General features: G+C 37.6%; 1 protein-coding gene across 2 annotated transcripts in view; it reads right to left on the bottom strand.

The window, feature by feature from the left end:
- Nucleotides 1-229: 229 nt before the first annotated feature.
- Nucleotides 230-17,053, bottom strand: part of DMXL2 (Dmx like 2) — a 47,469-nt gene continuing 30,645 nt past the window's right edge. Inside the window, exons 25-44 of one of the 2 annotated variants that reach the window (XM_085070623.1) lie at nucleotides 16,167-16,358; nucleotides 15,366-15,442; nucleotides 14,952-15,082; nucleotides 14,046-14,294; nucleotides 12,285-12,466; nucleotides 11,797-11,927; nucleotides 11,228-11,313; nucleotides 10,795-10,996; nucleotides 9,532-9,649; nucleotides 8,698-8,760; nucleotides 8,217-8,303; nucleotides 8,016-8,137; nucleotides 7,265-7,403; nucleotides 6,815-6,875; nucleotides 6,611-6,738; nucleotides 4,934-5,011; nucleotides 4,263-4,354; nucleotides 3,642-3,694; nucleotides 2,826-3,043; nucleotides 230-1,697 (exon numbers count right to left, since the gene is read on the bottom strand). In XM_085070623.1, the coding sequence (XP_084926749.1) occupies nucleotides 1,488-1,697; nucleotides 2,826-3,043; nucleotides 3,642-3,694; nucleotides 4,263-4,354; nucleotides 4,934-5,011; nucleotides 6,611-6,738; nucleotides 6,815-6,875; nucleotides 7,265-7,403; nucleotides 8,016-8,137; nucleotides 8,217-8,303; nucleotides 8,698-8,760; nucleotides 9,532-9,649; nucleotides 10,795-10,996; nucleotides 11,228-11,313; nucleotides 11,797-11,927; nucleotides 12,285-12,466; nucleotides 14,046-14,294; nucleotides 14,952-15,082; nucleotides 15,366-15,442; nucleotides 16,167-16,358 (2,619 nt within the window). In that variant the 3' untranslated portion in view covers nucleotides 230-1,487. The remainder of the gene's footprint in view (nucleotides 1,698-2,825; nucleotides 3,044-3,641; nucleotides 3,695-4,262; nucleotides 4,355-4,933; nucleotides 5,012-6,610; nucleotides 6,739-6,814; nucleotides 6,876-7,264; nucleotides 7,404-8,015; nucleotides 8,138-8,216; nucleotides 8,304-8,697; nucleotides 8,761-9,531; nucleotides 9,650-10,794; nucleotides 10,997-11,227; nucleotides 11,314-11,796; nucleotides 11,928-12,284; nucleotides 12,467-14,045; nucleotides 14,295-14,951; nucleotides 15,083-15,365; nucleotides 15,443-16,166; nucleotides 16,359-17,053) is intronic. The other variant, XM_085070624.1, reaches the window with a different exon arrangement.

The following is a 17,053-nucleotide window of genomic DNA, read 5'->3' as shown; positions in this document are numbered from 1 at the left end:
AGGAAGGCCAGGAATTTCTACCTCTTTTCTCTGCTTCTTCCAGCTGTGGAACTTAATTCTGTTGACCTTGTGCTTTTCTAGAACAGCTGAAAGTGATGTAAACAGCTAATATTTTTTATTTCAGCACAGTCTGAGTTCAAGTTAAAGCTAACTCGGGAAGTATCCAGTCCATTTACTGGAGATTCAGATAGATCTGTTTAAATATAAGGAAGAGTTCTAGAATGGGCTGTTCCATGAAATAAAAGTAATTTATTTAACTTACAAAGGGAAAACTAAACAGTGACATTTACCCTTCCTTCTTTTCATACTTCTCCTACTTCACAGGCTGCAATTTAAAATCACCTTTGGAGAAAGGTGCTTTTTATTCTAGTATATCTTACAATACAGCACAGACATCAAAATTTTCATTGGAGGAATAAGACAGTTTGTTAACATTTAAATACACAGACATCCATTCCAGTCCTTGAAGAACATGTTTTTTGTTTACAACAGAAAAATACATCTGACAACAGTAGCTAGTTATATTACAAGCAAACAATATTGAACTCTGCATAGTTTATACAATATACTCTGGTAATAGTTTAATTACCAGTTTTATCCACTATTTACTAGCTGGCCACATAAAGCCTGACATTCATCTGAAATCTGGCATTATATGTTCCATTGGTATTCTCTTAACAGCTTCATTTAATGAAGTATTTTCCGGACAAATGATTTTCAAAACTAAAAGCTGACTAGAAAGATGGATGTCTTCACTACAAACATTTAGTGCTTACAATACATTCCTAAAGTAAAGGCAGGTGTCCAATAGAAAACATAGCTCAGAAAGAAAGGAAAGTAGTGTGCAAATTAAAACTCATCGCATTTAAAAATGTGTTGATGTGCAAGTTACAGTATCAACTGTGCAATAATACTAACTGGGAAAAAATCTCAGCATAAAATGATACATCTCTCACAGTACGTCCTTGATTGCACATGTTCCACGGCGTTTGCATCCATTACACTTTCTGCAGAAATCAAATACACTGAGTACCCTTAATTAAAACTAAACTATTTTACAATGAGAAGTTGTACACATGCTTCATTTAGTGGGAAAAACTGGAGTAAAAGTAATCAGAATCACGTCAGAAATGCTTACTGACCTGTAGAGCCACAGTGCTTGTTAAAGTGACTGACAACTGTCAGAATCTTTACAACACTTAGTAAATGCAGCTTGTGGGTTACTGAGCAATAACCTCCCCATGACCAACAGTACTGGGTTGAATTCCCTGCTTTTACAATCCAGTACATGCATTTCCACCTCAGGGACACGTATGGGCATATTCAAAATACACCAGTTGTAAAAGTGTTGGTTTTCTCCCCATAATACTAAATGCTGCAGTAACTGCTTTGAAAGGAAACACAATGTTTTCTTTCCACAGTGCATATCACTGTGCTTTTAGCTACTTAAAGGGACATTATAGAAACCAGGATTAGCTCACAGAACGCTACAGAATGTCAAAAATGCCTGAAGGTACATTGAAAGCATTGGGAAGAACCCTCATTTTCAGTGTGCCATCTGCTCCACAGGAGAAGATCCGATTGCCTTGCACAGTCTCAATCTGGGTGACACCAGCACCAATATTTCTGAAAAGGGATTGCTTAGCATGTTCGTTTTTAAATGAATGAATTAAATTGTAGCCAGTCAGTCTCCACACCTGTATCAAAAGAATGACAAATAACAACAGAAATGAATATTAGAGGATTTGTATTCCTCCCCCGCCCCCCCAGTGTTTCAGATTCCTGGCTGTTCTAAACCCTATTCAGCAAAGATAAAGGACATTTTTTTGTTGCCTCATTGCAAACAATTACTACAAGTCCAAGAGTGTTGAGAGACTCCTGATGCAGTGTAAGGCTGCCTTACTGTGGATCAGCAGGTTCTTGGGCAGGGTGAAGCTTCCCTGCCTGATCAGAGTCCTCCTCCCAGCTTCCCCCAGTGAAAGCTGCAGAAATGGACAGGTTCTGTTTTCATCCAAGATGACTATTGCCACCTTTCCAGCAGCTGGAAATGCTTTCCTGCTGAGGAATGCTGCAGAGAGCAAGCTGCACAATGAATAAGCATGCAGAGTGGTAGGAAACACAGCTGCCTGTTGTGTCCTAAGGAGCAGGAGTCTGATCAAGGCCAGGCCATGAAAGTCCCTGTAAACAGTCCTCCAGCTAAAAGGAAAGAAACTGTATTTGCCTTTTCCTTACCATGTTGTATTTCCTTCCTTTAGATTTCAGGTAAAAAGCCCCTTAAAACAGGGGGACTGCATTTCTGCTTTTTTGTTTTGGTTTTTTTTGGTTTTTTTTTGTTTTTGTTTTTATTTTTGTTTGTTTTCATGTTGGTGTTTGTTTCTTGCGACTCTGGCATCTCAGTAGCCATCTCAGGCTACAGCATCAGGAGAAAGAAATAGAACTTGGTGATACAGAAACTTTTCACAATGTTGAAGTTGCTGAGCGCCCCCTGTGTTAGAAGGAAATGTTCAAATGCAAAGCCAGAACATTTTCAAGAGAAAAATGAAGGTAAGATTCCAGAATCATTCACTTTGTTTTATCCACTAGAATTTAGTCTCACAACCTTAAAAAGACTAATCTTCTTCAGTGGAGGACAAAACCTACTTGCTTTAGAAGTCTACCAGCATATTTCAGTTTACATTATAAATATAAAGCAAGCAGGCTGTACATCAGATGTAGGTTTGGGGTTTGTTTTTGATTTGCTACTGCATTTACCTGGCTGTTTACATGTGATAATACACTACTTCAGCTGAACACTATCCTACAGAACCCAGCTCCTCATCCCTTACCTTCATGTTGCCTTCAGCTGAGCCTGTCACAAAGTAGTCCTCGGAAGGATCCAGTGCAAGGGCCTTGACAGCTGACTCGTGGGCTTGGAAGGTGAAAAGGATTTGCCTCTGCCTGATGTCAAAGATGCAGACATATCCCTTCCTACCTCCAGAAATGAGCAGCTGATGCTTGGGTGCATACTGAAGTACTGTGGCACCGTGGTCATGACAAGTGAAGGCTGAAGAAGGATGTCAGGATTTAATAGATTTGAAACTGTAAGTAGCTCTCAATCTTAAAATGCATTTCTTCTAGAAATTGCTATCTGAATATTTTTTAACTTTACAGACACATTCCTTCATATGGGTAATGTCTTATCAGCTGACAGCTTTTTGCTGTCATAAGAGATACCTAGACCTAATGCACAAGAAAGCATGATATGTAGTCCAATTTACTTTCGAATACAGGATCGTACCTGAATTTAAAATTTGAGAAAATATAAAATTCACCATATGAATTTCAGTTAAATTCCTGATTTAAAAAAAGTACAGCTGACCTTGAGCAGCCTGGTCTAGTGAAGTGTTCCTGCCCATCGCAAGGGGAGTGGAAAGAGATGATTTTTAAGGTCCCTTCCAACCCAAACCATTCTGTGATGTTCCTTCTTCACACTTTTCTACATAGACCAGATTAATATCATGCTAGAGACTATACAGAACCAATCTGGTGCATGTATTAGTGTGAAACAAACTTATCCTGGGGAACAGGTCTAAGGTACTGCCCTTGCCCCAAATGGTTTCCTTAGTAAGAAGCAGAGGTTTAATTTTCACTGCAGTACTTACCATGTATAAGACTGTTACCAGATGAAACCAAGGTGTCCCAGAGGCACACATTTCTGAGGGAGATAAAACCAAGTCATTATGGCTTATTGCTAGGTGACGCCAAAAGTGTTCACATTTTAAGTCCATCTAGAAGGTAGAACTGAACAAGGAGCCCTTGACACTCTCTAGTCATTACAGAGTATAAGCAAAAGACTGTGAGTTTTAATTCTTTTCTTTGCTCATTTATGCTTCTTACTAGAACTATATCTTCTACCTTTAAAATGTGAATTAACCATAGGTTGTGTCAAAAAATTATAGAAGTTGTTCTTTTCAGAGAAAAAGAATTATCCTGCTTTTCTGAACCTATTCCTCACCCCAGCAACAGCATCATGTCAAAGTAGTTGCATTTGGAATACAACTTGTAAAAACTGGTTAGCTATTGACCACTCCCCACACAAACTAAACTCAGGAAACAAGAGACTGAAGAAATGTTCAAAGAAATCATCTGGCAAGTTCAAGCTGTAACAAAACTTAGAACACTGAGCCTTAAAATGTCAGCCACACATTAATGCCCAAAAGCTTAGCAAGGTAAGAGAGATGAATAGGCAGTTTTGAAATTCTTCATTGCTTTTTTAAACACACCTGTTATCATTGGACTGTCCCGATGTAGCAACTAGACTTGAAGAGGTTATAAATGCAAAGTCACTTGTGGTTTTACTGTGGCACTGCCAACTCTATTAAAAACAAAACAGAAAAGATGCAATCTTAGCAGTTGTTTGCATCAAAAGTAACTACTGTCAGTCTGATGGCAGTGATAGCAAAATACAAAGAGTCTTTTAAACAAAGCTTAAAAACTGACCATTTGAGAATGGAATGATGGATTAAAATCCAGTATAAAATGCAAAGATACTACAATAAGGGACAAAGAACAAATCTACGGTATTGTGTATGACAACACCCTGAATTTTAAATTAAGCATGCTCTTCGTGTACTGTTAAGAAGCAGTAAAATGTATTGAAGAGTGTATTTTTACTAGGTTTTGGGGTTGTAAAGTCAATAGCTGTGGCTCTGATTTTTAATTTAAACAAGGGTAATGTTGAAGTAGTATTTATAATTACACTCTAGCTTATGGTTATCATGCAGTTAGTTTTCCAAAGATGTAAAACTGAAACTCTGCAGCTGTTTTGATAAAGTATGCCAAGCAAAATCAAATATGTCTCAGTAAAGTTGCATGCTCTGGGCCTGTCTCAAGTTTCAAAGACTTTGTTTTCCTCTACAATAATAATTATTAAAAAAAAATTCTGTTTACTTACCAGGTAGGGCTTAGGATTTGAGGTGGTTTGGTTCACTTGCCAAATGCTTAGAAAACCTTCACCATCAGCAACACCACACTGCAAGGAACAAACTGCATTTATTAGCATAATACAGTGGCTGCTGGATGCTTTATTTCCTGATAGTAAACTGCTGACTTCAGAAAAAACCCCCCTGAACCACCAAACCTGTGCCTGCAAATTGAGTATCAATAAAAATGATCATCAAGTAAAAAAAAACTAGTTTAGAAGCCAAGTGAGCTCAGTGCTGTTTGTTTAATGATTATTTAATGATTCATGCTCTCCTGCACACTCAGTTCTTTTCTGGAAATGGAGAAAGCTTGGAACTTTGTCTTTCAAATCCTAATGTTAGATGCCAAAGCTAACAAAGGCATCATTACTCCATGACTCTACTTGAAAATGCTTAAAAAAGTAAGAGGCATGACAGCATGCAATAAAAGCATGGTAAGAACAATTGTGGAAAGACTGTATTCTATCATGAATGGTAAAATGACTGAGCTATATTTATTAACTAAAATGAGTAACAATTAATATTGTATAGTCTATGCAGCATATCCTGTAAGTATTTTACAAAATAATTTTCAAAATACTTAGAACTATTTTTTGTATTTTCTCTTTTTAGTTGTTTCATGAGTCCTGTCTGAGTGACCTTCATGTGAAACACACCAATAATTACATCTTAATTTCTGACTTAAGATTCATTCCCATGTAATGGTAAGATTTCAATATCTCAAAACATAATCAAAACATTTTTAGAATAAGGTTATATGATGTTTTATGACACCTGAAAATAGATATTCTAAGAGATACTTTATATTTCCAGCTATTTCACCTTTGCTGTTTTATAGCTATGTACAGTCATGCCCAAACTCCTTTAATTCACTATTTGTGGCTTTTAACTATAATGAAGTTAAATATTTTGTCACTGAAAATGCAGACAAGACCTGCTAAAATAATAGAATGGGAAACACGAAGAACTGAAGAGGTGGTTATTCCTCCCACTTTCTTCCTTTGTCCACTCTTTTTTCTGCATCTCATATCCCTCAGAGTCACTTCTGGCCAAAGCACATGGCTATCTTGTACTCCTTCTGCTCTCCACTGTAGTGGAGTACACTCACAGCCTTCAACTCAGCTGAATCATCTATATCTTCCAGGTTCTTCTAGGTAATGCATTCTGTGAAAATTTTATCTTGGCCAGAATGCCAAGTGTGAGGTGCTTTTTGAAGACCTGTGCCTATACTGATTGACAGCTGGACCTGATGATCTTGGGTGTCTTTTCCAGCCTTAATGATTCTATGTTTGATACAAGCGTGTGTCTATAAAATAAAGAATCTCAGTTTTTTTAAATGTTTAATTTGAAAAGGTCACCACATGGGAACACAGATTTCTGAAGAGGGAGAACAAATAGCATGAAAATGCAGCAAATAGGATATGGGACAGCAGTGTGAAGCTGAGAGAAGAGAAAGGAAATAAAGGCTCAGGGTTCATTACAAAGCTCCCACGTGCAGCCAAAATGCACAGTATGATACCATCATTCTAGGGCATCCTAACAGCTCTGCATGTCACCAGTTAAAACTGTTTTAGAGGTGACAGCACAACCAAATGTTTCCTTGTAAATAAAAAAACCCAACCCCAAAAGCCCCTACATGTTGTCCTCACCTTATTTCCCTGGGCGTTGAAATACATCCTGGTGACTCTGGCATTCCCAGCCTGCCGGAAACACACCAGCTGCTGGGGCCTTGTCCATTCAAACATCCTGACACTTCCATCCTGTGCTCCTGTAAGATCTAAGATCAAAAGGTGATCATTAATAGTACAGTATTTTGTAGAAAATGATCAATTCCATACTAGTGATTCACTTACAGTACTGATGGACTGGATGTGAAGCCATTCTCTTGACGTTATTCAGATTTCTTTTAATCAGCTTTATATGAAACAAAGAAAAATTAAAATCATTTTGAAAAACATATAACATACACTTTTTAATTTTGCTTATGCTATTACACGGTGAGTGTCCCCTAGTTAAAAAAAAAATCTTTCAAGCTAACATTATTTGCATGGTCCTACATTAAAGTTCCCTTAAGAAAGAAAACCACCCAGATTGTCCCATTATTTTCTATATCACAATAATTCTGTGCCACAGTATATGAGAAAATGCTTGTTTTGGCCTGCTTTTTGGCCAGGTCTTAGTCACTGTTGGGCTTTTATGCCAATACTGGATTTACAGAATGATGACTTATGCACACTAGGTGTCTCTACTAAATAACACAAAAAAGCCACACTCTCCTGAGCTGCACACACAGAAACACTCACCACACCAGCTCCAGTGCTGGTTTGCCCAGTGCCTAACCAGGGCATGGATGGAGATGGCTGTATCTGACTCACTCCAAAGGCTGGGGCAGTGGAAGGAGCCAGTGTTGTGGTAGAACCACGGAAGTCAACGTCATCGGAACTGGAAAAGAACAGTTCTGCTTTTAACAAATGCTTCTTTGCTCCTAATGATCTTTGCTCATTGGTCAAGAGTCTAATGGCAGTCGGTAGAGGAAGTGACAATAATGAGACTATAAATTGATAATTCTTGCACTTATGGAGTACAAACTTTCCACATGCTCCAAATCTATCCATGTTTAATCTCAAGAGATGATCCCAATATAAGAATACAAGCTCCCTTGAGAAGAATCTTGTTGGGCTGTTCCTGAGCTGTGTGTGCAGAGAGCTGGTACAGAGGAGTGCATTCCCAGCTCTCAGAACATTAAGGGAGGGGACAGGAACAGCATCAGATGCCCTGCACACTGCACTGAAGCAAGGGAACTGCAGGGTGTCCAAGGTAGCACTTCCTTTATTAGCTTATTCCCCACATGAGGTTGTGCTTCACTGTGCACTGCAGACATGCCTAAAGACAGTAACTATTCCCTTCCCTCACTTGCAAAGCAACCTGAAACCCACTGAAGAAGAGTAATTAAGGTTTTTTGTATGCTCCATTTGTGCTTACAGAGGTATTATAGATGCAGCTTCACAGAAAATCAACAGTCTTATTAACATAAGCACAGAAAAACAATCCTACCTTTTAGACTCTCTGTCATATTCTTCCCCAATCCATATAAATGACTGAGCAGCCAGTAGAGCTGAAATATCAAGTTCTTGAACATCATGTGTAGATGCCAAAACAATTTCATTGCTGTTTGCCTATGCAGCACAAATACAAAATTTATACTAACTATAATTAAGATCTTTTATTACACTTCTTGTACTATTTGAGGCTTACCTTGTTAACTGCAAATGCCATTATCATATCTGATTCTTTGTGAATGATTTTTGCTTTTCCTCCAGGGTAGCCAAGATCTGCTTCAACCTACAAAACATTTATAAAAAACTTCAATTAGCATGAAAATCCATTTTGCAGTGGTACATTCAGAGTGCAAAAATCTATACAAAATTCATGCAAGAAAAGTTCAGTGGCCTTAGCATTGTTTCGGTAGCTAAACTTTAGACTTCTCATACTCTTTGGTGTTCTAGAAGCCAAAAGTGGTACTTGAGTGCAAGAAACACGAAGTTGTGTGTGCAACACTATTTACAAGGTGTTGGCTCATCCCAATTATCAGGACATCCGAAGTTAGTTCACTGATTAAAAGCCTGTCACACAGACTACACAGAACACACAGCTTCTGTTAGTCACATTAGAAAAGAAAAGCCAGTTCCACAGAACTTTTAAGAATGTGCTAGAGGTTTGGGAGAAGGGATACTACCTTGTTTTTGTGATCTTCTGCTACGCAGTTTTGTTTGACCTGCTCCACACGATCTTCTACAGACTACATAACATCACACAGTCACAAACACAAAACACATGCACAAACAAATATAAAAAAAGAATGAAACATTCCAAACTAGATTTTAAAGGCCACTCTGTCAGTAAATGATGACAAATGTATTTTTAACTTTTCATAAAAGGCACAGAAACTGACAGGAATCTAAACAAACTCACTTAAAATGCAATGCTTCCTAGATGAACACAAAATGCATGATATAGCAAATAAATGGAGTAATACACACACAAACTCCATACTTACAGGAATTCTAAAAGATATTAAATAATATACTTATTTCCCATGATATTTATGTGTTGGCTTAAGTTTTCAGTTAGAACACAGCAGTTGTAACTGGTACAATTTGTAAAGCCCCATATTATATATTACTATATAATATTACTTTTATATGTATATATTACTCATGCATATATACATATACAGAAATGAATAGCACACTTAATTTTTTTTTCAGTATGACACACCAAAAAAAAAAAGAATATTCAAATTTCTGTACTTATTACTGTTATTGTAAATGTTCTGTTTATTAGGACAGGGCTCAAATGCAGAAAGGTGAGATACATCTTGTCTAAAAATATTTGGTTCTGTTGATATCCCAATCAACAACATGATAGTTGTTGAAAAAAATCCAAACACTGTTAAATGAGAGAAACTGAAATGTCAGTGAAAAATGGGAAGAAAAATTAAATACTGAGGAGACTGAGGAACAGTTATAATTGAGCTTTCTTTTTTAAAAAAGTTACATCCTTTGTTTACCTCACTCTGCTTTCTTTTCTTTGTGAATATATATCTTATGAAAGTCTCCTGAAGAAGTTCTTGCTTCACAAGAAAATGCCAGAGCCGTTTTGCTGGAAGAGCTGAGTAATCCTTTGATCTGGATAAAACAGAAGAAGGAAAGAAACACAGAATACCCTGAGTTGGAAGAGACCCACAAGGTCATTGAAGTCCAGCTCAAGGCCCTGCACAATTGGACAGGGCACCCCGAGAATTCCACTGTGTGTCTGAGAGTGTTGACCAAACACTGCTGGAACTTGGCTGGTGGAGCTGTGCCCACTGCCCTGGGGAGCTCTTCCAGTGCCCAACCACCCTCTGGGTGAAGAACCTTTATTTAATGCCCAACCTAAGCCTCTCCCAACACAACTTCAGGCCATTCCCTTGGGTCCTGTCACTGTGACACAGAGCAGAGATCACTGCCTGCCCCTCCTCTTCCCCTCATGAGGAAGCTGGAACTGCAATGAGGTCTCCCCTCAGTCTCCTCTCCTCCAGGCTGAACAGACCCAGTGCCCTCAGCTGCTCCTCACACAGCTTCACCTCCAGGCCCTTCACCATCCTCACTGCTCTCCTTTGGATGCTCCCTAATAGCTTTACATCATTATTACGTTGTGGTGGCCTGAGCTGCCCCCAGCACTCGAGGTGAGGCTGCTTCAGGTCAGAGCAGAGCAGGACAATCCCCTCCCTTGCCCGGCTGGTGATGCTGTGCCTGATGCCCCCAGGACAGGGTTGGCCCGCCTGGCTGCCAGGGCACAACTGAGTCACAACTGTTGACTCAGTTGTATTTTAATGTACTGAGAAAAGCAAGCTATTTTTGAGTTGAAAACACAGCTCCCTATCTGCATTTACAGATACCTCCAGGCACGACACTGTCTAAACACAGGAGGATTAGCCTGAAAAGGACCTTAGTACAACTGTCTGTCTCCTCCCCCAGACATCTGCATGTATTATATAACTCATTGCTGAGCTAGGGCGAGAGACAACTGCTGCTGATGGAATAGTAAAACAGGTTGAATCTGCTGTTCCCAGCAGCAGCCACTGCTCTTGATTCCTCCAACCTCTGCTCTTTCCTCATTTTTCCTTTCTTGCAACTGTGAAAGGTGCAGCACAGTAAGTAAAGGCTGTGGCAGAAGAATGAACAAAGGGATGTGGGAAAGCGGTTTCTGTAAAACCTAACAGCTAGAAAACCTTTAGCTGTTTAACATGAGGAGGAAATACTCTTCAGAATTTCTGTGATCAAAGACTTACTTGAATGGTGTGTTTTCAGGTTCAATCATTGCTTTATTGCGCAGAATAGCTGGTCCTGCCCCTACACTGAGGTCACTGGGGTAAGTATTGATGTAGTTGGGAGGTGGGCCTTCAAACTGGTCCATTCTATCTTGAAGAATCTGCTCCCAGTGTTCTAAATTTTTTATTACAGCAATGCCCAGTGGAGATGTTACAGGCAGATCTAAACAGAAAAATTAATAAAGTAAGGCTTAGAGAAAAAAAATTATTTAAGTTACAGTGTGTATAAAAACTCTATAATAACAGCCATCAAAAAAAATCTTGAAAGGAAATGTACGTCAGTGATTGTAATAAATATTTAATTATATAAATTTTAAAGTTAGAATTAAAAAGCAAAGTCTGACAGAAAGACACATATACAGAAAAATAAAATGTAAAGCAGAATTTAGCATACCAGTGAATTCCAGACCAGCAATGGGAAAGAAGTTCTTAATGTTGTGCAGAACTAATTTTACCATTGTCAGATGGAGAAGAGCCCAGCTGTATAAAAAGAATAGATTTAGTAGTGTTAAAAAAGACATTAAGAGTTATCTATGGAGTATTTTTCTTCTTTAAGCAAATACACAGGTTAGAAAAACACTGTAGAAGGGCTCTATTTAATCTGCACCTCATTCAAAAACTAAATGCTTGAATTAGTAGTCTAAACCATTATTCTAAAGCTGGCATTGTGGTACCTTATGCTGAGTCTTAAAAATGAAGATGCTTCTCATTTGTTTTCCCCTCCCCCAAAAACTGCAAGCCACACAACTTTAACTTCCTAATGCCTTTTTTTGGCAAGGAAATGGGGAACTGTTAGTGTGATGAGAATTCATGACTTCCGTAATACCACTGCCACAGATAAATCTACCCACAAGATTGAAATTGTTTGACTTATATTGGATGGTGCAGAAGACCCCTATTTTTTTGGAAGCAGAGGAAAGCATATGACATAATTATTCTAAAATAGTGGCAATTTCTGCTGACCTGTAAGAATTGGCATCTGTGTGTTCCTGGATCTGCACATCTGAGAGGAAAGCGTCATCCTCTTCCTCATCACTGTGAATGCTTTCATCAGAATCGTATATAACACCACTGTCTGATAAAGGGAGAAAGGGCTGCAATGCAAAGGAAAAGTCTGCTATAAAAGCAATATTCTCATCTCTTAATAGTCTCTTACTTCACTTATGACTCTCATAGAGTTTAAAGTATAGCAATTTAAGCTATAAATCAATTTCCCTAAAATATAAATAATCAGCAAGGGGAAAAGCATTAATCACTATTATTGACAAGAGGTGTCTTTTCAAAGTGAATAATAGACTTGTATAGGCTTTTTGTGTTTTATTGTGAGGATAATATTCTGCATCCTGCTACAAAGAATGCTCAAAATTTTCACTTGATTTTTGTCCTTTAAATCTTAAACAGAAGAAACAATCTTTTATGACCTGTAAGTTGCATTTTCCATTTGAAATTACCTTTGCCATAAAATAGTCCCACATGCTGAGTTCTGGAGGAATAAACTTTTCTTTGTAAGAAGGTCTTTCTGCAGGTACAGGTGGTGGTACATTGCTATCTTTTACTGGTCTGCCTGGCACCAGCATTCTCATATTGAACCGACGGCGGTGTTTATCCATTTCTTCTGATGGAAGAGGAGGTGCTAAATTCAGGTAATTAAAAGAGCTGATATTAATATTGCATCTTTAAAATGTCTGTATTTTATAACTGAAGAAACTAACACCACTCTTATCAGTACTAATTTCTACTGATTTAGAATCAAAGCCAGTCTAAATAAAGTAAGTGTAATCATAAAAAAAATCACTTAGGATAAATTCAATAATTGTGGCATTTAGACATTGGATATATTATGAAAAATACATTTTACTTTACTTTTACATCCTGGATTAAGTTCTCAGGAGATGTAGCTTTAAAAAGACTTTTAGCTGAAAAATTCCTCAAGACAGAAATAAAGAAACTCAGAAGCTTTGTTGAGTAATAAAATAATACATAAAATATTACTAAACAGTAAGCTGCACAATTAGCAGTTACTCAAATATAAGCCAAGGAATTCCTAGGGTAGTGAAGAAAATTTGGATAGAAAGACTTTTTGACAGCTGAAGTCTACTTTCAAGTGTTATGATTTAAAATGCCTTAAAAGTTACGAAAATATTAATGTGGAATTTGTTTTTCAAAGTGTTATCGGCCAGGCAACATAGAAGATCACACTTACTTTATTACAAGGGAGCTAAGTGTTTAAAAACTATTCTTTTTGTCCAAAAAAGCCACTACCAACACTCATCTACACTGCAAGTCTTTACAAACCTTCGTTACCATCCTCTGAAACATCAGAAGCTGTAGCAGCTTGAAGGTTAAAGGAAAACAGAATACATCTCAAATGAACATGACTTGTATAAGTTATTCATATTTTCACCTTATGAAAATAACTGCCCTAAATGAGTTTAAGTTATTCCATGAATGACAAATATCTGCTGTGCATACTTGTAATGGTGCAATGCCTTATTACTGTTCTGTCTTACATTCTGGATAGGGAATGTCTAATTTTTACATAAGTTTCAGCCTATTGGTAATTTAAAAGTCTGTGTGATGTGATTTTTGATATTGCTGAAGTTTATCACAAATGGTTGTATTTGTCTTTGTCTTCAGAGCCTGAATTCAGTTTCCACTTTTGCTTTTCCTCATGCAGCATATTAACACTTGGTCATCTGTCTTTGTAAAAATCCTGGGTTTAGTTGGAGCTTACATATGCATGAGCTGTTTTTCTGACAGATGAAGTTGATATTTCTGCTCTGTGGTCTTGTGCTAGGTGCAATCCTACCTTGCAACAGAAACTCATTTCAGAAATAATGTTTCCAAGTTACTGCAGTTGTTAAATAACAATGCTTATCTCATGTATAAAGCCCATTAGTATTATGGTGTAACACTGATTTATATCACCTGTTTTTCACCCCTAAAAATAATGGCTGAAAGTCCTGAAAAATGTTTATAAGCAAGCACCTAATATTACTATTATTAATGTAATAACTATACAGTTTTTATGGCAAATTCAAAATGCGCTGGGTGCCATTACCAAGAACAACTGCAAGGCTACAATTTATTTCTGTTTTTAATATAACTGCTTTCTTGCCAGTAGATTCTTCAAAAGGAAGAAAGCTTCTCCTACTAGGTTACTATAAAGTCTAAACTGCAATTCACTGGTGTGCCCTTTAGAGAAGGCGTACCTGGGATGTTTTCTGACTGGCGGCGGGGTTTGACGAGCAGCTTGACGCCCCCGCCGAAGACAGCAGCCCACATGCGGCTGTTGAGAGGGTGAGCTGCCAGCCGGAACAGCTCGTTACACGAGTTGGTGGCCAGGGCGTGGATGAGCAGGCTCAGGTACACTGCCACCACAGCTTCACACAGCAGGATGTTCAGCTTGGGCTGGTCTTCGTCCTGAGCTGAGCTTAACAGGTTGATAAGTGAACTCACACCTGCGAGAGGAAAGGTTTTGGAATTAAATGAGTAGGAGGACAAATGGACAAAAATCCCCCACGTTTTACCTCCACATTTTATGGTAAAAACTAGTAGCATTATGATGCTTTTTTTCAGACAAAAAATTCTGTTAACAGTTTTCTTAAAATCATAAAGACCAAAATTACAAAAAGCCTTTTTGGGTCTGGACTTTTGCATTATACTTGTCTGCAAATAGTGTGGGCAGTTCAGTGTGCCTATGAAATTCCTGCACCATTTCCACCCTTTATGCTCATACATCAGAATGAGCTGCTTTGATAGCTACATCAGGTACAGAGCACATCTAAGACAGCACTGCAGAGAAAATTTATAGAGGTAGCATTGCTAGGGGGTTAGGCAGACAAGAGGAAAATATTCTAGGATGACAAATTATCATTAAGTTTATCCTAAAGATCATGGTTTCTTCTTCAAGCAAGATATTTGCTATATAGAAAGTTTATTTTTATTTGTTCTGATACATGAAAAAGTGAAAGGCTGTTACTATTTCAAGAACTAAGCTAGAAACACTTATCCATCATTGATTTTTCACTATTTCATCCATCATACAGGACAGTGAAATAACGCTGGTACATGAAGCTGGTCCAGTGGAGCTATAAGTAATCTTATTTTAGTCTCACCAGGCCACTGAGCAGGAGATGAGTTTGGAGTTGCGTGCTCTTCAATGCTTTCTGTCCTCAGTCTGCGGCGATCACTCAGAAGCAGTCCTTGATAAACCATCCCAGTAAACTGATTTGCCTCTGTTTGACTGCTACATAAAAATAAATTTTTTTCTGATGAGAATGTGAGCACCCCAAGTGAGAGTGACATCATATTTTCCTACAGTTTATTGAAGAACCCCAAGTGGTTGGTGTTATTTTATCTGTGTAAAATTGATAGGGCACATCAAAGTTAGCAATGCGTAATGTGTATAAGTATCCCTACCCATACACAGACATTTAATCTCTTTTTAAGTCACATGCAGGAAGAATTTCCATTTAGGATTCACAAAGATAACTGCAAATGTAGGACTGTATGAAAACTTCCCTCTTTACCTGTAGCTGTGGCTGTCACATAGTGCTTGATAAATGGATGCAGAAAGTGAAGCTGCTAAAGAATGAAGTGTGTACACCTAAAATAAAGAGAACGAATAAGCTAAATGTTTTATATAAAAGGTGAGTAAACTACACTTATTTCTAAAGAATATTGGAGATGTGTTCTGCAGGACTGTCCTAGTTTTAAACCAAGTGCATGAAATAGGAACTGAATGTTACCTTAAATTTACAATACAGTGCTTAGAAAATCACAACTGTTTGTTCAAGACAATTTGATGGCAGTCAACACCTTCTAATATTATGTCAATATAATTAACTTGATTCTAATACAGAACAGCCACGGTAAATGAGCATACTGAAGCAGTGATTAAGCATGTCCTGTTATGATAATGAATCTGATGGAATGGTTCCTGGAAGTTGTACTATATAACACTGCAGTTCAATGTAGTAATAGCTGCTCAATATGCATAAAATACAAAAAGTTTGTGTAGTCATTACATAGTAGTTTTATCTAAAACCTCTTTTTTTACCTCAGTTATGTACTTGTAAATTCCCTTAGTCACCAGGAGTAACAAAATAACTCTGGTTCTGCCTCACAATGCAACAAAAACAGTCCAGTTCTTAAAGAGTGGAAATACAAAGATTTCTTGGAAAGTTCAGTGAAATCCAGTGTGAAGAAAATGTACTGTCTAACTGTAGAAAAGCAAACTTACTTAAACTCATACTGTGCTCATTCCTATCTTTCCCTACTATCTTTCCATTTCATCAAACATTAGGTCTTAGATTAAAGCAATGAATTACCTTGACATCTTCAACATTAGGATGTGGTGGCGATTTCATCTGCACAATAGTGTAAAGTATATCATGGATGTGGTTGTTTAAGTACAGCACAGGATTAGCTATCACAGTTTTCGTGGATGCTATGCTTGCAGAAAGCAATGGGAGTGTTGTGGGTAGTGGAAGTGGAGACTGAAGTTGCTTTACAGTAGTTTCCTGTTTAAAAGAAAACATTGCATTTAAAATTATTGCTTTGAAAAAAATGTTTAAAAATGGAGATAATTTTACATAATAAATATATTTCCCAGGTTGTTTATCCTCTTCCACTGCTGTCTACTCAGTACAGATGAGATTTTACTGTCAAAAGAAAGTTCTTATTTACTATAATAACAAGGTTCAGACCCAACAGGCAAGTTTGCAGAAACATGTTTTGATTTTGTGCAGGAAGAGCATTTTCATGTAGTTCATTAGGAAGTGTTGAGACTGTCTAATAAGAAACACTAACTAAAAATATACTTGCAGTAGCACAAGTTGATATAACAGTCACTGGTCAGAGTTTAGTAACAAAGTCAAATTTGCACTCATCTGAGGTTCTCAAGGGCAAACAAACAGAATGTACATTTAAGGATTTTTAAAAGTTCTAATTTGAGTAGCACCATATCAGCTGTTGTTCCTTTTTTGAAACAGGAGGAATCTAGGACTAGAGCATGTTAGAAGTCTTGCCCAGTATCAGATTATCTGCTGTAGCTCAGCTTAGTAAATAACATTTGCTGTAAAGTATTATTTTGTATGAAATGTAGAAAATGCCATAACATAGTAAAAGAGAGCAGTACCCTGTCTGACTTTACATTATTTGTTGAGCCTTGAACCTGAGACCCCATTCCTTGTAGCTCCCTTGCATGATTTGCAGA

The sequence above is a fragment of the Lichenostomus cassidix genome, chromosome 10 (genome assembly GCF_008360975.1).
Source record: "Lichenostomus cassidix isolate B80296 chromosome 10, HeHo_3.0, whole genome shotgun sequence".
In the NCBI taxonomy this organism is placed as follows: Eukaryota; Metazoa; Chordata; class Aves; order Passeriformes; family Meliphagidae; genus Lichenostomus; species Lichenostomus cassidix.
This window is presented reverse-complemented; position numbering and strand designations above follow the sequence as displayed.